General features: G+C 59.9%; 7 protein-coding genes across 7 annotated transcripts; 3 read left to right on the top strand and 4 right to left on the bottom strand.

The window, feature by feature from the left end:
- Window positions 1-213: 213 nt before the first annotated feature.
- On the top strand, window positions 214-1,874 carry C8Q71DRAFT_706577 (major facilitator superfamily domain-containing protein; the record flags this gene model as incomplete). Its single annotated transcript, XM_047920511.1, has 9 exons — window positions 214-278; window positions 330-447; window positions 496-596; window positions 652-818; window positions 877-1,161; window positions 1,223-1,284; window positions 1,350-1,542; window positions 1,598-1,666; window positions 1,729-1,874. 9 exons carry the CDS (start codon window positions 214-216, stop codon window positions 1,872-1,874), a joined length of 1,206 nt encoding a protein of 401 aa, XP_047779591.1.
- A 321-nt stretch (window positions 1,875-2,195) lies between these two features.
- C8Q71DRAFT_753095 (HSP20-like chaperone) lies at window positions 2,196-3,008 on the bottom strand. Its single transcript, XM_047923420.1, has 3 exons — window positions 2,760-3,008; window positions 2,487-2,706; window positions 2,196-2,423 (listed from the first exon to the last, which is right to left on the bottom strand). The coding sequence occupies exons 1-3, from the start codon at window positions 2,909-2,911 to the stop codon at window positions 2,325-2,327; spliced, it is 471 nt and encodes a 156-aa protein (XP_047779590.1). The 5' UTR covers window positions 2,912-3,008; the 3' UTR covers window positions 2,196-2,324.
- Window positions 3,009-3,038: 30 nt separating this feature from the next.
- Window positions 3,039-5,475, bottom strand: C8Q71DRAFT_753093 (dihydrolipoyl dehydrogenase). Its single transcript, XM_047923419.1, has 7 exons — window positions 5,164-5,475; window positions 5,011-5,113; window positions 4,908-4,957; window positions 4,720-4,855; window positions 4,227-4,668; window positions 4,044-4,176; window positions 3,039-3,994 (listed from the first exon to the last, which is right to left on the bottom strand). Exons 1-7 carry the CDS (start codon window positions 5,182-5,184, stop codon window positions 3,374-3,376), a joined length of 1,506 nt encoding a protein of 501 aa, XP_047779589.1. The 5' UTR covers window positions 5,185-5,475; the 3' UTR covers window positions 3,039-3,373.
- Window positions 5,164-6,985, top strand: C8Q71DRAFT_548306 (uncharacterized protein). Its single transcript, XM_047919283.1, has 4 exons — window positions 5,164-5,402; window positions 5,454-5,984; window positions 6,037-6,446; window positions 6,506-6,985. The coding sequence occupies exons 1-4, from the start codon at window positions 5,400-5,402 to the stop codon at window positions 6,627-6,629; spliced, it is 1,068 nt and encodes a 355-aa protein (XP_047779588.1). The 5' UTR covers window positions 5,164-5,399; the 3' UTR covers window positions 6,630-6,985.
- Window positions 6,986-7,193: 208 nt separating this feature from the next.
- On the bottom strand, window positions 7,194-8,288 carry C8Q71DRAFT_753084 (uncharacterized protein). Its single transcript, XM_047923418.1, has one exon. The coding sequence runs from the start codon at window positions 8,259-8,261 to the stop codon at window positions 7,341-7,343; it is 921 nt and encodes a 306-aa protein (XP_047779587.1). The 5' UTR covers window positions 8,262-8,288; the 3' UTR covers window positions 7,194-7,340.
- Window positions 8,289-10,036: 1,748 nt separating this feature from the next.
- Window positions 10,037-16,826, bottom strand: C8Q71DRAFT_753078 (multidrug resistance-associated ABC transporter). The gene is made up of 20 exons (XM_047923417.1): window positions 16,029-16,826; window positions 15,407-15,487; window positions 14,359-15,357; window positions 14,284-14,309; window positions 13,754-14,228; window positions 13,434-13,696; window positions 13,349-13,381; window positions 13,268-13,295; window positions 13,176-13,217; window positions 13,055-13,123; window positions 12,654-13,006; window positions 12,553-12,601; window positions 12,465-12,497; window positions 12,049-12,412; window positions 11,882-11,999; window positions 11,387-11,830; window positions 10,984-11,335; window positions 10,869-10,932; window positions 10,426-10,818; window positions 10,037-10,369 (listed from the first exon to the last, which is right to left on the bottom strand). Exons 1-20 carry the CDS (start codon window positions 16,692-16,694, stop codon window positions 10,161-10,163), a joined length of 5,061 nt encoding a protein of 1,686 aa, XP_047779586.1. The 5' UTR covers window positions 16,695-16,826; the 3' UTR covers window positions 10,037-10,160.
- A 1,097-nt stretch (window positions 16,827-17,923) lies between these two features.
- C8Q71DRAFT_906563 (uncharacterized protein) lies at window positions 17,924-19,478 on the top strand. Its single transcript, XM_047928929.1, has 3 exons — window positions 17,924-18,113; window positions 18,172-18,563; window positions 18,616-19,478. The coding sequence occupies exons 1-3, from the start codon at window positions 18,023-18,025 to the stop codon at window positions 19,069-19,071; spliced, it is 939 nt and encodes a 312-aa protein (XP_047779585.1). The 5' UTR covers window positions 17,924-18,022; the 3' UTR covers window positions 19,072-19,478.
- Window positions 19,479-19,761: the final 283 nt, after the last annotated feature.

Here is a 19,761-nt window from a genome sequence, read left to right as displayed (position 1 = left end):
AAAGCGCACCTCACGCTGTGACACCAGATTTCTCAACCCGCCACCGCTCTGGTTCACCTCGACTCCACGAACGCAATGTCGTCTCAATCAAGCGTGCAGGAAACCCCTACGGTTCATGAAGGATCCGAAATGTCGGAGAAGCGAAGTTCGAGTATGGGCCGTATGGCTGAGCAGAAGGCACCCGAGCATGTCGTCGAAGTCGAGAAAGTGTCCATGGCCGCACAGGAAATTTCAATACCTGACGGTGGAATGCAGGCCTGGTTGTCAGTTCTTGGCGGGTGAGTTCTCAATCGTTACATCATTATGCACACGCTGACTACCTTGACTAGATGGCTTGTGTCTTTCTGCACCTTTGGCTTTGCAAGCTCATTTGGTGTATTCGAAGCCTACTATGTCAACACGGGCACGTCGTCCTCGTCCAACATTAGTTGGATCGGGTCGCTTCAGGTAAATGAACGTGACAGACATAGGCAGCAAGCTTACGACCACACTCAGTTTTTCTTCCTATTTGCTATGGGCCTTCCCGCAGGAAAGCTCTTCGATGAGGGCTACTACCGCTTCGAGCTAGCGTTCGGTTCTTTTCTTGTGGTGTTTTGGTTCGTCCAGTTCCGTGCCCCTTTCTGTGTAACTAGCTGATGCAACCATATATAGCATCATGATGCTGTCACTCGCCGACCCAACCAAGTACTACCAACTCATTTTGGCTCAAGGAATCGGTATCGGAATAGGCTCTGGACTTCTCTTAGTCCCCGCGCTCTCCATTCAGTCTCATCATTGGCGCCGCAAGCGCTCTCTGGCCATGGGGATTGTCCTCAACGGTACGGGCTGCATTCCATACAACCCTTGTCTCGCAGAGATACTGATTGTGTGTTCTAGGCGCGTCTTTCGGGGGCATCATCTATCCAATCATGCTCAACCAGCTTTTCAGCAACGGCGTTGGCTTTGCATGGGGCGTGCGCGCGGCGGGGTTCATGACGCTTGGTCTACTGATTATCGCCAATTGTGTGCTCCGTACGCGTCTGCCGAGCGCGAGGCAGAGGCGGAAGGCTGCCGGCGGGCAGAAATTGTCAAAAATCAAGACACGGAAGATTCTCACCGATCTACCCTATATGTTAATGAACGTTGGCGGATTTTTGGGGCTGTGGGGCGTATTCCTACCTTGTGAGTGCTAGGTTGGCACGTCGGTTTCGAAGGTCAGCTAGTTAACATATGGCACTGATAGACTTTTACCTCCAATTGTGGGTCAATTTGCACGGACTGTCCGAGACGCTCGCATTCTACACGGTAAGTCTGTTTGCCGGGTCATCGAGTTATAAGTACTATCATTCTCACCTCGACATGTCTGTCAGATTGCGATCCTCAATGCCGCCTCAGTCATCGGTCGGACAATTCCACCCGCCATCTCCGACCGTGTCGGGACCCTCAACATGCTCGCGCCGCTCGCGGCAATAACTGGCGCGCTCGTCTTCGTCATGTTCGCTGCGACGACGCCCGGGGGTGTCATCGTGTTCGCCATTTTCTACGGCGCGTTCTCTGGTGGTTGTACGTGGGCTCCTTGAAGAATATTTTGGCTTCATCACTGAGCGAATGCACCTAGTCATCGCAATGCTCCCACCCACGCTGGCCTCGATGGCTCGGAGCCCAGACGAGGTCGGGTATGTGTACTGTTGTTTGATTATCGGTCATACATCCCATTGCTCACTTATCCACTGCGAAGCGTCCGAATAGGTCTTGGCTACTGCTTCTCTTCCCTGGCCATGCTCACTGGGTCACCCATCAGTGGTGCGCTCTTGGGCCCAGAGAACGACTGGGCGAAGCCAATTATCTTCAGCGGTGTACGAGTCTTCTTCAGATGCCCCCGCACTTTCAACTAACGGACTCGGAACGGATTAGGTTGTATTGCTCGCGGGCTCGGCGTGTATAGGATGCTCTAGGATGCTCTTCGCGAGGCGGAAAGGGACACGAGTCTGAATCGGCGAGAACGCGTTTCTACGTGCTGACGTTTCTTCTCATTACTATACTAAATGGCTTTGACGACACAGTTACCTTATCACTTTTACGCATTGTGATGGCATATCGTACAATCATCGTTAATTGAGCACTGATCCTCAGGTTCCTGCAGTGTGCCCCACAGTCGCCTTACAACTGGCAGTGGGCTAGAATGACTACTCAGTGTTCGCACGGATCACAGAGCATTCTCAGAGGAAACCGATCTGTATTACGCTCGAACCCGCAATACTACAAGCGAATCACAGCAGACAAGTGCTGCCGACCCGAGTACTCCAGGTTCGCAAATTGCAACCCCCACGATCCGCAAAGCGCGTTCACGCGATCGTGATCTTCTTCGGCGCCATCTCTGGCGTCGTCTTCGGGAACGTAACGGTCAACACGCCGTTCTCCATCGATGCCCGGATGTTCTCCTCCTGTAAGCCAGAAGTGGTCAACGGTGTTGCTCGGAGACGACATACGGATGAGGAGATGCCCACCTGGATGCCCTGAGGGAGCGCGATCGAGCGCGAGAACTTGCCAACCCGCCGCTCGCGGACGGCGTACCCGTTCTCATCGCGCTTGTCCTCGACCGTGGACCCGCCCGACACGGTCAGGACCCCGTTGTGGACGTCGATCGACACGTTCTCCTTGTTGAGCCCGGGCAGCTCGAACGTCGCCGTCACGAGGTTCTGCTGGTTGTCCTCATGCAGGTCCATCCTGTCCATCCATGGTCAGCATCGGATACGAGTTGAGGCGAGGACAGTGCATACCTTGGACGGAGCCAGCGCGAAGACCCATCCTGCTGCTGCAGCTGGCGGCCGCTGTTCTGGTGCCCAGCGCGCGCAGAGAACGCCTCGTCGAAGAGGCGGTCAAAGTCAGCGAGGGAGTAGAATGGCTCTGTGAAGAAAGTGGAAAGCGCCATCTCGTTCGTTAGTTGTCGTGAAGAGAAGAGGGTATAGGCGAGTTGAAGTAGAGCGTAGCCAATGAAATGCCTTAAGTGAATGTGTTTCTGCTTGGGGAGGACGCGCAACGGAGGGCCCCTTATATACGCATGGGGAGGACCGCTCGCGGGCGCTTGAGCGAACAGTCCGGAACTGTCATGGAAAACATACGACGGTGTGTTGCGTCACTGTAGGGTCGTCACTACGTCACATGAGTTTCTCTCCGTTTCCTCGTTTCTTCGAGCAGCATCTAGCTTCCTCGAACACCATCTCATAGCAGCGATCTGTGCAACGAGCAAAGTGATATGGAAATCTCTCACAACGTTGAAGTTTGCACTCACTCAACGTCTCTCTGGCGAGAGAAATAGAGATGCTATAGATGTATTAGAGAGCACAACAAACACGACAATCGCCACACAACGCCATCACATCTCGCACATCTTTTACCCGAAGTGGATCGGCTTCGAGGACGCCGACATGGCGGCCTCCTTGAACGCCTCGCTGAGGGTCGGGTGCGCATGGCACGTCCTCGCGACGTCCTCCGAGCTCGCGCCATACTCGATCGCGAGCGTCGCCTCCGCGATCATCTCGCCCGCGTTCGGGCCGATGATGTGCACGCCGAGGATGCGGTCCGTCTCCGCCTCCGTGATGAACTTGACCTGGCCCTCCGTGTCGAGGTTCGTCTTCGCGCGCGAGTTCGCCTGGAACGGGAACTTCCCGACCTTGTACTGCACCCCCGCCTTCTTCAGCTCCTGCTCCGTCTTCCCCACCCACGCCACCTCCGGGTGCGTGTACACGACGCTCGGGATCGCGTGGTAGTTCACGTGCCCGTGCCCCGTCTTGATGTATTCCACCGCCGCGATGCCCTCCTCCTCGGCCTTGTGCGCGAGCATGGGCCCAAAGGTGACGTCGCCGATGCACTTCACGCCCGCGACGGACGTGTTGTACTGGTCGTCGATCACGATGCGGCCGCGCGGGTCAACCTCGACACCGATCTTGTCGAGGCCGAGGCCGGCAGTGACGGGGACACGGCCGACCGAGACGAGGACGACATCTGCGTCAACCTGAGGAGAGTGTGAGCAGGGTCTATGCTGAGGACACCGGAAGACTCACGGTTGCCTCCTGGCCGCCCTTGGCACCCTCAGTCTGGATGTAGACCTTCCCATCACGCTTCTCAGCCGAGGTAACCTTGGTATTAAGCATGAACTTGATGCCCTGCTTCCCGAGGATGCGCTGGAATTGCTTGCTGCATGAACCGTGAGACGTGGTTTCGCCGACAGATGGATGAGAACGCACGCAATCTCCTCGTCAATGCCAGCACCACCGATGGCACCCAAGAACTCGACAACCGTGACCTCCGCACCGAGACGACTCCAAACGCTCCCGAGCTCGAGACCGATGACACCACCGCCAATGACAACCATCTTCTTCGGCACCTCCTTGAGGCCAAGGGCACCAGTCGACGAGACGATCTGCTCCTCGTCGATCTCGATGTTGCCGCCGGGGAACGGCGCGACGTCCGAGCCGGTTGCGATGATGACGTTCTTCGCCTCAACCTCGGTCTCGCCGCCGTCGTTCAGCTGGACGCTGATCTTGTTTGGCGAAACGAAGGTGGCCGTGCCCTTCACCCAGTCGACCTTGTTCATTTTGAAGAGGGTCTCGATACCGCGGGTGAGCGAGGTAACCGCGTCATCCTTTGCCTTGAGCATGACGGGGAGGTTCAGCGAGACACCGGAAACTGTGCATACAGTCAGTTCTCGAGACGAGAAGCGGTGCAGGATGTGCATACCATCAATGCCACGCCGTGCGACGTCGTGCTGCGTTTGGTGGTAGATATGCGAGTTGTTGAGCATGGCCTTTGAGGGGATGCAGCCGATATTAAGACATGTGCCGCCGAGTGTTTCGCGCTTCTCAATGCATGCTGTCTGGAACATGAGTGAGCACGAGCCGTGTCCAGGGTCAATGGCTCCGAATTACCTTCAGACCAAGTTGTGCAGCCTTGATGGCCGCGACGTAGCCACCAGGTCCTGCCAGGTCAGCGGTGTCAGCGCGCGCGCTCAAGCAGAGCCGTGCAACTCACCTGAGCCAATGACGACGCAATCATAGGGCTCGGCGGGTGTTGCGAGGCCTCGCGAAGGATTCCAGCGACCGACCGCGGAGCGAGGTACACGTCGAACTACTACCTGCGTGTGTTTGTCAGCGACACACTGAAGGGGGGAGGATGTCCACATACTCGTCTGGAGGCCTGCAGCATGGTGGATGAAAGGGAGGGGATGCGACGCAAGCGTCGAGGAGGAGGAGGTGGGAGGAGGGAGAGTTGCGCGATGAGCTCAGCGGAACGGAGACGGTCGGACAAACGGCCGACTCCTTCCCGTTTTGCTCACCTGCCTTATATAGACGCAGCACCTCCCGCACTGCGAATACGGACCAGTCAGTGATCACTGAACTGACTGTAGCGGCCCAGCTAGCATGGTATGTGACCCTGCCTGCTCAGGACGAGAGTGATGCAGACAGCGACTACAGAACGGCGACCACCTCGAGGAACTCGTCCTCTCCGGCAAGCTCTTCAACCCGCCCTCCCGCTCCTCCTCCCCCGTCCGCTCCCGCTCACCCTCCATCGCCCAATGGCCCACCGACGGCAACGACTACGACTACGACTCTGACACCGAGCGGCGGCGCGCGGTCGAGGGGCGCATCGCCGCCGCCGAGCGCGAGCACGACTCCATCGGCATGGGCCCCGGGCGCACCGGCGTGAAGGGCGTCATCCGCGACCACGCCGAGGCCGCCGCCCTCGCGCGCTCTCGCCGCGCGGAGGAGATCGCGACGCTGAACAGGGCGATGGAGAAGGCGAGCCTCGGCGGGCAGACGTGGGGGGAGGAGGAGCGCGAGCGTGCGGCGGAGCGGGCGCGGCTCGAGGGCAAGGCGGGGCGCGTCGTCGAGGGCCGCGCGCGGGCGGGCAGGTTCGGGCACCTCATGGAGGTCGGCGTCCGCAGCTTTGACCGTGCGCTCGACGAGGACCGCAATACGTGGGTCGCCGTGCACATCTACGACCCGGTGCGCCCTGCCTGCCCTCTCCTGCGCCGCGCGCGTGCTAACGGATCCGCAGAGCTTAGACCGCTGCGCGACACTGGACGAGGCCCTCTCGCGTCTCGCACGCGCATACCCCTCCACCAAGTTCCTCCACGCCCGCGCAGGCGCCATCGGCTTCGCCACCTCGCGGGACACCACATCCTCGCGCTCAACCCACTTCTCGCCCTTCCCCATCACGCGACGGCCGTCCCGCCAGATCCTCGTCCCCGGGCGGTATCCCAACAGAACCGACGACGACGACGACCCGTACGGGGACGCCTCCGACGGGGACGACAGCGAGGGGGACGGCGACGCGGGGTGGGACGACGACAGCGTCGACACGGACGTCCTGCCCACGCTCCTCGTGTACCGCGGAGGCGTGCTCGAGCATACGTGGGTACGGGTGGACTGGGAGGCGCAGGCGGGCGTGGAAGAACTGCTCCGGAGGCGAGTCTGTTCCTGCCCCGCGCTCTTTTGAGTACCTTCTGACGGTGCGGCGTGTGCAGGCATAACATCCTTGGGGGCGCGGACCCGCGTAACAGCGCCGCGCACGCCGACGCGTCGCTCTCCGACGAAGAGGACTTCGACGACGGCGACTTGGTGTTCGGGGGCAGCGAGGATGAGGCGTGATCTGGCGGACAGGCTTTTGCCGCATGATCATGGACTGGAACTAGTATCATCGACGGCGACACGATACATAGCGTCAGGGGGTACAAAGCAAAACGCTGCTCGGTTCAATACGCATATACCTCACCGACCCGCGGGGTCGTACATTGCTGTATCATACACTCATCACAAGTTCACTTTAGGAGGGCGAAGCCAGACGACATTGGGTGGCCAGAGGGTGTAGGTAGCGGAAAGCCAATTCCTGTCAGAAGGAACATGACTTATGCACGCTCGCTTTGCGTTGTTGCCGTAAGTACGTTCACGGTGCATGGGGGCCACCGTGCCAGAAGCACCGAGGCCAGGATCATCCTCAAACCCATCTGCATCATCATCCATCACGCATCACCGCGAAAATGGAGTTCGCGAAGCCATCGGGGTTCGCTGAGATCCACTGATCAACCTGCACCTACCTGCACCCACAAACCACTTGAACTCCGAGACCGCGTGTGCGCACGTATGAATGAACGATCCAAGCGTGGCCAGCTTCTCCCATGCACGCGGGCCATGTTCCCATCGAGCACATCCCCACACACTTGAAAAGTATTCAAATTCGAAAATGCGTGCTAACCAGGCATACGTATAATGTGATGATGAGTCCGACCCGTATCCGAACCACCGCCCTTCCGCCCCGTCCTACACAGTAAGTATCGCGAACCACCAGAGTCGACTCGGACGTCACTCCTCTAACTCGTCCGCTTCGTCCTCGTCCCCGTCCGCGCCGCCGGCACCGACGAGGTCCCCCTCCATCATTCCGACGACCATCTCCATCGCGGCGCGCGATATGCGCTTCGGCATCGCGCCCGGACGGAGGAGTGGGTGGTGCGCGGGGTCGAGCTCGCCCTCCCCATCTTCATACCCATCTCCATCCGCATCCGAAGCCTCCGCCTCCTCCTCCTCAACGCTCTCCGCGCCCTCCCCGTCCCCATCCTCTTCCGACTCGCTCGTCGCCGACCCCCCGTCCGACTCCGACGCCACAAAGTCCTCGTCGTCTTCATCTTCCTCGTCCCCCACCGCCGCCGCCGCCGCGGCGTTCGCACCACTCGGGCCCGCCCCGTCTGTCTGCATGGCCTGCGCCTGCGCCTCTTGCTCCCCGAACAAGTGTCGATACCTCCGCACCCACCGCGCAATGCCCTCGCGCTCCCTCCCCTCCACCATCCCAAAGTCGACCTCCACCACGCTCTCCCCGTCCGTCCCCCGCGCGCGCTCGACCCGCCGCACGACCACCGTGCACGTCCGGCCCGTCGCGCTGAGCGTCCGCACGCCCTCCACCTGGTCCTCGCCCTCCCCGTCCGCGCGCGCCACGTCGCGCAGCGCGAAGAACTCCGGCGGCTTCCCGTCCCACAATATCCCCACGCTCAGGAACCACAGCGTCCCCGCCTTCGCCCCGCGGTACGCCTCCACGCCCGCGACGCCGTCCCCGCCCTCCCCCGCGCCCCCGCCCCCGCCCACCGCGCTGCGGAACACCTCCGTGCTCGGCTCCGTCGGCGGCGCGTGGAAGTGCCCCAGGAACGCGCGGAGCGCAGGCTCGACCGGCGTCGCCTTCGGGTGCACCGTCATCCGCGGCGTCCCGTCCGCGTCGTACGTCGACGTGCCCATCACCCCCGCGGGCACCGCGTCCACGCCGAACGCGACGATCGGCGCCTGCACCCCCGCGCGCTCCCGCCCCCGCGCCTCCGCCCCCGCCTTGCCGGGCGCGACGGGCACGTCGGACGGCATCATCAGCACGGACCAGTGCGGCCGCGGCTTGCCGCGCGTCGGCAGGAGGAACGCGCGGCGGAGCGCGGTGAGCGGGATCGGCGGCGACTCGACTTTGCGCCCGGCGCCCGTGCTGTTGGTGAGCCGCAGCGTGTGCTTGTGGATCGTGATGTCGGCCTTTTTGCGGATCGGCGAGGTGAGCGAGAGTGAGTGCAGCGTGAAGAGCGGTGGGTCGTCGGCGTCACTGGACGCTGGTGTGGGCGGTGTTGACGAGGATGAGGACGCGGTGTTGTTATTGTTGGTAGTCGCGTCCTGTGTGTTGTCTGTTCTGACGCGCTTGGGAGAGGACGGGGAGGGGGCGGTAGATGGGGCGGGGGACACATCTTCACGCCCGCGTTTGTGGTTGACGGAAGGTGGGGAGGGCTTGCGGTGGGTCTTGCGGAGCTGGGCAATGCGCCAGGAAGCCTCGCTCTGTGAGGTGTCCCAGGCACTGCGGATGTCGTCGTCGGCTACGGGTGGGCAGGGCCCGTCGAGGACGAAGCGGAGGAGGGCGTCAACGGCGTGGACAGTCTCGTGGGGGAGGCTGAGGAAGTGCCTGCGGATGGCGGCAGGGGTAGAGGGGACGATGCTGTGCCAGTACTCGAGAACGGAGTCAGGCATGGCGGGCAATTGGCCGAAGGGTATGCGGCCGTAGAATAGGTATCGTTAGTTGGCGCGGGCGCTGGTCGATGGCGGCGTAGATTTTGCGATGGAGGTCAAACTGAGTGGTGCATCAGCATTCGTGTAACTAAAGGATTCAGATGAACCGCAAGGATCTGCGTTGCGAGTTGGGCGGGAGGAAGACTGTGCGTGCAGTCCCTCAAGCCACCCACGATAAGTCTTGCCGTCCCAGATTTAGGTCGGCCTGGACCGCAGAAGGGTCAGGCGCGCAGGGACCCAGTCCTCCGTGCCCGAACCTCCCTCGCTGTGTTCGGGACAGGAGCTTGGAAGCGGCGTGTGTGCAAGAATCATGGCGAGTGTCGCACCACCAGGGACTTCGTGCTCGGCGATGCTGAGGTCGAGCGTGTCTACGGGCCGGTCTGGGTATGTGATCGACTGTCGCCGGTCGCCTCACCATGCTCGTCGCGGCAAACGGACGCGATGGGGCTCGGGTGAACGGCGGCTGGGCGCGGTCGCAACGCGTCGGGGGTCGCGGCAGGCTGATGAACGGGAGTCTCACGATTGACGGACATATCGCGCACAAGCCCGAGGGAACGCCAGGGAGGGACGGAGGACAGAGACTCACTGGTGCAGGGCGTGCGCGGGCGGGAGTGTGCTGGAGCGCTGGGCAGCGGGGGAGGAGTATGGTACACGGCGGGAGGAGACACGGCGGGAGGAGACGACACACAGCGAACACGCGTTCTGGCCCGCGTCTGTGGCGCTCCGTCCCACGTGCCCCCGCCCCCCTCGGCCCGCCCCGCCCGCCGCCTTCTCGTCTTCCGCCCGTCGACGGCGCGTCTCTGCCGGGGTACCGTCACATTGGGTATACACCTTCTGCTGCCTCCCAGCACTTGTCGAACACAAGTGCGCACCGACCTACGTAATGCCTACAGCCTGTCTCCATCGTCCGCCGCCAAGCACACCGCACCCATCCACGGCACTGCCCAACCGTGCATCGTCAGCGGTACACCAACGAGTCGCACTTCCAAGACAATCACTCAATACATCTTCCGTCACGAAGAGCGATGCGCAATGTCCCATATTAATTCAAACCCTAAGCTACACATCTACTGGGGCCAACCGAGCCCCCTCATACACCCTCTACCTCGAAGCCCTCGCTGCGTCGCGATCCGCCTTCGCCTTCGCAACCGCCTCCAGTTCGGCGAACGTGCCGCTCTTGAGGCACATCTGGCGGAAGATCCCGCCGTCCTTTTCGATGAGGTTGAGCGGCGTGTCGAACTCCGCCAGCTCGCCCTTGTCGAGCACGATCAGGCGATCGTAGTCGATGACCGTGCGCAGACGATGCGCGACTGTAGGAAGGTGGCTCAGAACACTCTGCTCATCTAGTGACACGACGTAGACTTACCGGTCAGAAGCATCGAGTCGTTGAACTCCTCTCGGATCGTCGCCTGGATCTTCGCGTCGGTCGCAAAGTCAATGCTGCTCGTCGCCTCATCGAGCACAATGATGGAGCTCCGACGGAGCAACGCCCGAGCCATAGCAATCAGTTGCCTCTGACCCTGCGAAAAGTTCGACCCTCCAGGAGACACCTGCGTCTCGAGCGACACCGTCGTTCTGGCGTCGGTCTCGGTCGGCGTCGTCGAGACCGAAGCGATGGTCCCCTCCCGACCCTCATGGCCCTCGTGAATAGAGGCAGCCCGAGAAGTCGCTCGCGACGTCCGTTGCGATGCTAATTGGCTGTCCGTGATCATCTGCACGCGGTGGAGGACATCAAGACATTCGCTGTCTTCATGATCATCTGTGGACATCGCATAAGTGTCGGCGCATCGGGTATACTTTGCGACTCACGGAATGGATCGAGGTTGTCACGCAGAGTGCCAGAGAACAGCGTGGCGTCCTGGGGGATGAACGTCTGACGGCGAGAATCAGCAGATGCATACCACATCAAGTCGAAGGTACGCACAATCCTCGAACGCAAGTCATACAGGCCAATGGTGGAGATGTCGACCCCATCGATCATGATGCGACCACTCGTCGGGTCAACGAAGCGAAGAATACTCATGGCCAAGGTCGACTTTCCACTGCCAGTCCGACCCAGCAGGCCGACTCGCTCTCCCGCCTTAAGGTTGAAGGAGACGTTCTTGAGGACAGCTGGAAGCTCAGGTGCGTACTTGATGACGAGGTCCTCGACAACGATCATCGAGTCCTTGTTCGGACCCGTAGACGACGGCCAGTAAGCCGGTGGACGGTTGGACTCCACGATGGCTGCTGGCTCTTGAGGAAGATCCAGGTATTCCACGACACGCTCAACGGAGCTGCGAACAATTCAGAGTCAGGACAGCGAGAGCGCACAATCAGCGACCTACTTAAGATCAAGCTCAAGTGCGGTCCAGAACCGGCAGGCCCAGTAGACACTTGTGGTGAAGGCCATAGCCGATGTGATACAAACACCAGCAGTTCCTGCCTCAACATAGCCAGCGAGCGCAAAGAGCGTGGTGACCAAAACGCCAGTCGCGCCGAGCGTGTCAAAGTACAGCAACAGCCACCGGTTGGTCATCCAGAAGGTGTACCACATCTGCGTGGTCAGATCGACCTTCTTGTACAGGTCGTCGAGGAATTTCTGCTCCGCGGAGAACGCGCGGACAGTGACGATACCCTCAAGCAGCTCGTTGAAGTTCGCAAAGATCGGACTCCTCGAATTCGACTCCATGCGACGGATGTCACGGCCAGTGTTCAGATACCCGATGGCGGCGCGACGGTAGAAGAAGCCTAGAATGGAGGCGGGAACAATGAAGAAGGGGAACACCACTCTGTGCATAGACATCAGTGTGCTGTTCGGCAAGTTGTATGGGCATACTCACACGACAGTGATGACAGATGCTGCAAAGTTGGCGAGCGCCGTGTTGACAGCCTGCAGTGAGCTTGCCAAAGAGCCATCGACGGTCTCGATATCCTTGCTGAAGCGGTTCAGCATACGACCTACAGGAGAATGAGACATCTCAGTAAGGGTTTCGGTGTGCCAGCGCACCTTGCGGAGTAACATCATGCCAGCGCATCGATGCTCGCACGACTCTGACCAGTAGTTTACGGAACAGACTACGAGACGCCCTGAGAGCTCCAGTGTACTGAGTGATAACACCAGCAATGTTGACCAGGCCGGCAGAGAGTGAGATGACCGCATAGATGCCGATATAGAAGAAGGGATGCTCTTGCGCTGGCGGCCACTTCTTTTGCATGGTCGAAAGGTACGGCACAGGGTGGTGGCTCTTGTGAGCAAAGCGGATGTTGAAGAGTGTCTCATCCAGTACGGCCTCGTGCTCGGGCGTCGCGAACGAGTTAAAGATGTAGGTCGGAATGATGTCGTTCTTCGGATTGTATGCCTCTCCCCAGATCTAGCGAGGAACGGTCAACTACTGGACAACACATCTGCCGTAACAAACATACTTTGATCCAGACTTTCTCGGAGACACCAAGGACCTGCGCGGTAAACGTAAGCACGAGCAGTCTTACGGACTTGCGGTAGAAAACAGACCTGGGTCAGGATGATCAGTGTGAAGAGGATGACCCACGTCCAGTAGGACCTGTCGCATTATCAGTATGAGAACGATGAGGACGGAAGGACACGGTGCGCACGAGGCTTTCAGGTAAGTGTTGTAGATCGACCACTTCACGCTTCCAGTCTCCCTCTTCTCATCCTCAATCAGCTTCCGCGGCTTCTTGCCCTTCTTGTCGGGCTTCGCATCCTCTTCCTCTTCCTCCGGGGCCTCGGCATCAATCTCCGCGTTGGGCTCCTTCGCCTTCTCTGCGGCTTCTACCTTCTCTTCTTCCTTGTGGGCCTCCACGGATTCATCGTGGGTAATCTCATCAAGTAGGCCGCGTGCACGAAGATCCTTCAGGGTTCCTTGGGTGTCGACCCGACCGTCGAGCATACGAACCAAGTAATGGGCACCAGGGAGCACGAGTTCGACATGGTGAGTCACCAGAATCTGCAAGCCGTCAGACATCGTGCCTGTTTCAGTATGATCGCGGCTTACCACAGTACGGTTGGCGAGGAGAGGGCCACGGAACAGCTTGTCGAAAAGCTGGCGTGCTGTGTGGCTATCCTGCGGGAGCGTGAGCAAAACCTTTCCATGCAATCCAGTGATCATGGCGTACCACAGCGCTGAGTGGGTCATCGAGGAGCACGTATTTTGTAGGCTGCACTACTATGAGTGTTTAACGCCCTCGACATAGTTAAGCGTACTTACCGCATATACCGCGCGAGCCAGCGCAACTCTGAGAGCAAGTTGAGAATCACCACCAGGACGATTTAGAACAAACATTCTCACCTTGCCTTTTGGCCACCCGACAGACTCACGCCACTATATTCCCGAGTTAAGACACTCCGTCTCAAAGTACACTGCGAGTACTCACCGAGCACCGATCTCAGTAGCATCGCCATCCTCGAGGATCTCCAGATCCGGTCTCAATGCACAGCAGTCCACGACCTCGTTGTACCTCTCCTCATCATACGGGTAGCCGAAGAGGATGTTGTCCTTGATCGACTGGTGCCTGAGCCAGGGCGACTGGGCAGCGTACGAGAGCGCGTGCATCAGGCCGTGCTCGTCAACCCTTGACGGGTTCTTGGACAACACGATGCGGCCCTCGAGGCGGGTCATCTCGCCGAGGAGCGCCATCTAGGCAAGACAGTATCGATAAGTCGTCCTGCAGCCACGTACCTCATCGCAACTTACCAGTAGGGCAGTCTTCCCGCTTGCAGTCGGGCCAGTGACGACCGTCAACTGGCCCTCCGGGAACATAACCGTAATATCGCGCAGCTCGAAGCGATGATCCCCACTCCCATTGGTGGTGCTCCCCGTCGTCGACTGGCTATCCACCGCCGTGTCCGCATCGTCCGACGGGCTCGACGGTGTCTGCGATTGCGACCGCGACCTGCGGGGCCACGAGAAGAACTTCCGGCCATTCGCGTCCTTTGCCTTGTCCTTGCCCTTGTCATCTTTCTTCTCCTCGATCTCGTTCCACTTGAACGAGCCGTGGAGGATGCCGAGGCCGTCGTCGTCCTCGGCAGAGGGCGGCTGGCGGCCCTTTTTGAGGCTGGAGACTTGCTCGTCGACTTCCTCTTCATCGAGGTAGGTCGCGATGCGGTCCATCGCCACGCCTGCTTGGAGGATCTGGACGATCCATGCTGGAATAACGTTCAGCGGAGCGCTGGTCACCGCGAGCGTCAGTCATAGGAAACTCAACGGCGTCAATTAAGTCTTACCGAACCATGTTGAACAGAGCAATGGCCTGCTATCCCGTTAGCGCTGCAACTCTCCATATGTGACGCAGCACGTACCGTGAATGCGGTGCCAACAGTCAGCTCATTCCCCCGGATCACATACACGAAGAAGGAAGTGACCGACACAAGGATCGGCGCGCAAATCCAAATGAGTGAGAACATGACCGAGTTGAGGCGTGCCTTGACCATCCACTTCATCTCGACCTCACGCGCGCCCATCGTGCGGTTGATCCACTGCTCCTCCCACGCGAAGAACTTGATAAACTTCATCGCGCCAATAAGCTCGTTCAGCACGCCCATCCGCTTGTCGCGCGCGCTCGACACGCCCTTGTGGATGCGCACCGCGCGCTTGCTCACCAAGCTGTTCAGCGGCCAGCCGACGATGAGCACGACGAAGCCCGCGAACGCGGACAGGCCGAGCAGCTGGTACAGGAACGTCGCGGCGATGACGATCTCGAACGGCGCGCCGTAGATGAAGTACGAGCCAGACACAACCTGCGAAATCCTGTTCGCGTCGCCCGCCATCAGGTTGACGATCTTGCCGATGTCTGCACCCGCCTTGGGGTCGTCGCCCTTGGAGCTCGCCTTCACCTCGGGGCCCTTCGCGCTCTTGCCGGCGTCCTTGTCGACGAGCCCGGAGAAGTCCTTTCGCTTGAGCGCCTTGTCGTAGATCGCGGCCATGAGCTCGGAGCGGATGCGCGTCGCCGCGCGCCGGCCGTACCACAGGTGTTGCACATCCGCCTGCGCCTTGCACAGCGTAGACAGGAACGCGAGCACTGCGTAGATGTACGCGAGCGCGCGCTTTTCGGGGGTGGGGTTCTCGTGCGGGTCGAGCGAGTCGAGGATGCGCTTCAGGAAGAACGGGCTGGCATAATTGAAGACTACGCTGACATATGTTAGAATAAAGTCGAGCATGAGATCTAGCGAGTTCGTCGCCCAGAGGCGGCGCAGGAGCGAGCTCCGCAGCGTGCGGCTGAACTTGATGTAGAGCGGCCGCGCCTGCATCGTCGGGCTGAGCGACCAAACATCTGACTCGCTGAGAGTTGTGCTTGTCCCCTGAGAGGCGTTCAGCTCGCAAACATAAGAGGATAAACGCGAAGCTTACACGCTCAACGAGAGGAAGGATCCACATGAATGACATCCAGCCCCATAGCGTCGTGTAGTCCTCCGGTGATATTGATTGGCCCTGTACCGAGCATCAGTAAAGTATGCCGGCAATGCGTGAGCAGATGTGATGCAGTGGTCCGGCGAAGCGGCAGCAGCAGGCAACAGATTCATGAGACTCTCGCTCATGCGTTCTTAATAGCTCCCTTCGTTGAGGGGGATACACAGGACAGTTCTCCCCCACCACCCGGAGCACCCACTTCGTGCGCCCACACAGTAGGGGGCTCCGCAGTCCCACCGCGCGCTCTGTCGACCTTCTGCCGCCCAATAGGCAGCTTCCAGCAAATTTAGGAGCGATAGACCCCCGGCTCATTGCACGCACAGAGGGCCTGGTTTGGACCCGTCAATGGGCCCCAGTTGAGGTGCTCGAGATGAAACTTTCCACCGCCGTGTTACCATAGGTATGCTCCCCAATGTAGTGTGGCGGGTGTGATCTGCCCCAATACGCGCTTTATCGACATCCTGCCGCCCTGCAGACAGCTTGAGAACTGCTTGACGCTGACAATGTCACTGAAGTCTCGGGCGTCTCGGACACACTGCAGTACGACATAAGGAACACTCACGATCTTATCCTTCTCCACCTTGTCGCTCGGCACGCCCAGCGGCATGTTGAAGACGACCAAAAGCAGGAGCATAATCGCCGCCAGGTTCGCGATATGTCCCGCAAGCACCCACGGCGCAGGGTACGGCCAGCCGCGCACGCTCGAATCGAAGAGCACGCCGCCGAACACGAGAACGCTCATCACGAGCTGGAGCGTGAAAAACACTAGGAGGTCGACGGGCGGGGTCGCGGAGGGCGCGGTGATCGGGCGGACGGCCGCATAGAGCCATGCGAACGCGAGTGCGAGGCCGACGAGAGCATGGTGAACGCCGACCGGGCTGATGGCGAGGCTATAGCACGCGAGGCCGAGCCAGACGAGGGACTCCGTGAGCGCGACGAGCGCAAGGACGAGACCGCGCCAGAGCGGGACATGCGGCGCGTCCGCGCGGGCTGCGCGCTCCGTTTTTTCGTCCGCGGTGAGGGCCTCTGCCTCTGGGAGGGTGAGAAAGTTGCGGAAGGGCCGCTGGACGACGGCGACGGCGTTGCGGACGGTCTGAGGCATGGGGAGTGCGCTGGCGAGGAAGACGGCGACGAAGGCGAGCGGGAGGATGGCGCTCCAGAACTCGCGGATGCACGGGCTCCCGAGGTCGAGCAGGCCGCCGCTAGAGCGGCAGATGTGGATGCCCATCGCGAGCGACGTCGGCGGGGCGGAGGGCAGCGACGTCGAGAGTGAGGTGGACGACGAGGAGGACGGCTCGGAGCGGTCGGGTGAAGACTGGTTCGCGAATGGCGCGTGAGATAAACGCGTCTTATGGGCGCCTATTGCTCTAGAGCGCGTTCTCAAGCGCGTTCGCCTGCTCTCGCCCTTCGTTCCCTCGAGGCAGCAATCCGTGCAATCGCCGCTTCCCCATTATGACAGCATGGAGAAACAAATTTCTCTCTTCAGTCATTTACGTCCGGCGGAGGCATTTGGGGTTTAGCAACGGTGAGTATACCCAACACTGGCCAGGACCACAAGGAACGATCCCGGGAACTCATGACACTGCAGCACACGTTAATGGAAAGAATCGGCTGGCCCGTCGCCCATTGGCAAGGCGTGGCTCGCTAGAAGACACTCATTGAATGACAGAATCGCAGCACGAGTACGCACAAGCGACGTTCAAACGCTCAACGCCTGACGATCGACTTCCAGACATAGTCCCGTCCGCAATCTGAATTACATGGGCCACGAGATCGCTGAGGCGAGCCTCCTGCTAAGACAATGGTCAGTAACACTAATAAGTCGTCTTCAGATCTGACGCCGGATACATGCATGCATCCTCCAAGTGTGCGTTCCGCGTAGACACATTAAGGTTTTAGCTTGTGAATACACCCACAGCTTGCCTTCCGTTGCCATATCGCGGCGATGTCTCAGCACTCTTCACACGTGTCTTCAAAGTGCCATGCCGATGCGAAGAACATACGTTGGTTCACACCGTAAGTCCTTCACTCTGTTGTGTATGTGCGAACGGTGTTCTGCAGTCGAGCACGCCATTATTAGACTTGTATCCGTCTTCACTCTTACGACGCGTGAGCTCCCAGCTACCGTCTCCACGATACCTGGTACTGTGTATTAGATGGTACGTGGGACATGCACTTGCCCGACGATATTGCGTGCAAGAAGCAAGAAGCGGAGGACTACGGTAAGGTCTCTCAGCAGGCAGGTTTACTTACGTCCGGCATCGATATATTCCCGCCGCGCCAAACTCTGTCTATGTTTTACAAAGTCCTCGCAGTGTGGCCTAGCTGCAACTCAGCTTTACAGTGCTGCAGAATATAAAAGGAGCGGGCTAAGTACTAAGTGGGTGCCCCGACGCGTCGCTGGAGGGTGTGACCGCGTCGCGTCGGTGCCGAGACGCGTGCCACCGCCACAAAGCCGCCGGCCGGGGGCGCGCACGAGCAGCAGCTTAGGTAATCACACGCATTTGTGCGTGTGGCGGGCGGCTAGGGCCTGAGCAGAAACGCTAACGATCGCATATGGAGTCCCTCAACCTCAACAACCTCGCAAACTCCCTGCCTCCTTCCAACCTTGCAAAGGCAGAGATGGACCTCACCGACGATTTTAAGGGTCCGTTCATCCTAGCTTTCATTGTACATTGCGTGATGCTGACCCTCGACCCACACAGCGGCCGCACTCAGCCTCACGACGCTCTACCGCTCCTCGAAACGCACATCCAAGCGGGCGTACAACACAGGCTACGCAGCTGCATGCCAGGACATGCTCGTCATGATCCAGCAGGGCGTGTCCGCCGGTGACTCGAGTGACTCCGACGGGCAGGGCATGGCCATCGGGCGCATCATGGACTACATCGAGGCCCGGCTCGAGGCGATCAAGTCGTGCGAGGAAGAGGACGACGAGGACGAGAAGGAGCGCGAGCGCGAGCGGTCCAAACCGGGGACGAGCACTGCCGCCCCTGCGAAGCCGGCGCCTCCGCTGGTGGCGGCGAAGCCCGCTGCTGTGTCCGTCCCGACCCCGACCCCGACACCGAGCGCCGTCTCAGCAAGGTCCAGGGATCTCGTAAGTCTTCTGTATTCTCATGCGCTTACACACACCTACCGTTCACATCTAGGCCCCCCTCGCCCCACCTACACCCTATACCCCATCAACCCTCTCCGCCAACTCGATCGCAGCCTCCTCGCCCTCCCCCCTCCAGCGCGCTAACAAGTCGCGCCTCTACGCCATCGCCACCGCCAAGGACCCGTCCATCCTCTCCGCATCGCCCCCGCCCTTCGCCTTCGACACACCAGCCACCGCCGTACTCTCCCCACCCACCGGCGCGCTCGACATCAGCACAGATGTCTCCGTCGGCTCAAAGCGGCGGCACAACGTGATGATGCTCGACTCGCCTGCGAGCCAGACGGCGACAGAGAGCGGGCCCTCGACACGCCGGAGGACGCGGAGCGCGCGCGGGGCGGCGCTCGCGTCGAATGCGCAGGCCTTGCACATACACGATCAGAACGCCGGGACAGACGCGATGGACATCGAGGAGGACGGTCGGGAGAGGAAGCGCGTCGCGCGACGATAGTCGGCTCGGTGGCACTTCTCGCTTCTCCCCTCTACTAGGTAATCCCGCCCCTCGCGGTAGGGACGGACACGGCCGTGTAGACGGCGTGCGTAGGCGGGTGCATAGGCAACCGCGTATCATTATGGCAAACTGAGACGACCGCGACGACTGCGACTCCATGCGCGTGTAATACATATGTTAGTAGCTTCGTCCTTCACTTCACTTCCCTTCCCTTCCCAACCCAACCCATTAACCAATGACCCCCGATCGACTTACATTGTAGGCTTGTACGTAGGCACAGCAGCATACCAGCAGCATCATACATACGCATCCCTGTATTCACAATCGTTCACTGTTCTCCGCATGACCTTCGCGCTGTGTGTATTCCCCTCACGCATAAACGAGCGTCATCGTGGCTGGTCTCCGGGCCTCGTTCTGTGCGCACCACATTCAAGGTCGTAAAATAAGGTGCTCGTGAAGACGCATCAAAACAAAAAAAAGCAGTTCGCTGAACAAAAGTGACCGACACAGGGGTCGAACCTGCGCAGCTGTATTCTGGGTCCCAAGGAGCGTGTTCGTCCCCGCGGCCGCCCCACGCGCCATGTTGCGCCCCCATTACGTAATCATAGTCAGACGCGATGCCAATTGCTGTTGGCCGATTAGATGGTTTATGTATGGCTATCACTGTCAGGGCTAGAGCTGTTAAATATG

This window comes from Rhodofomes roseus, assembly GCF_022264815.1.
Source record: "Rhodofomes roseus strain CIRM-BRFM 1785 chromosome Unknown C8Q71scaffold_8, whole genome shotgun sequence".
Lineage (NCBI taxonomy): Eukaryota > Fungi > Basidiomycota > Agaricomycetes > Polyporales > Fomitopsidaceae > Rhodofomes > Rhodofomes roseus.
The sequence above is the reverse complement of the archived record's forward strand: the minus strand, read 5'-3'. Positions and strand labels throughout refer to the sequence as shown.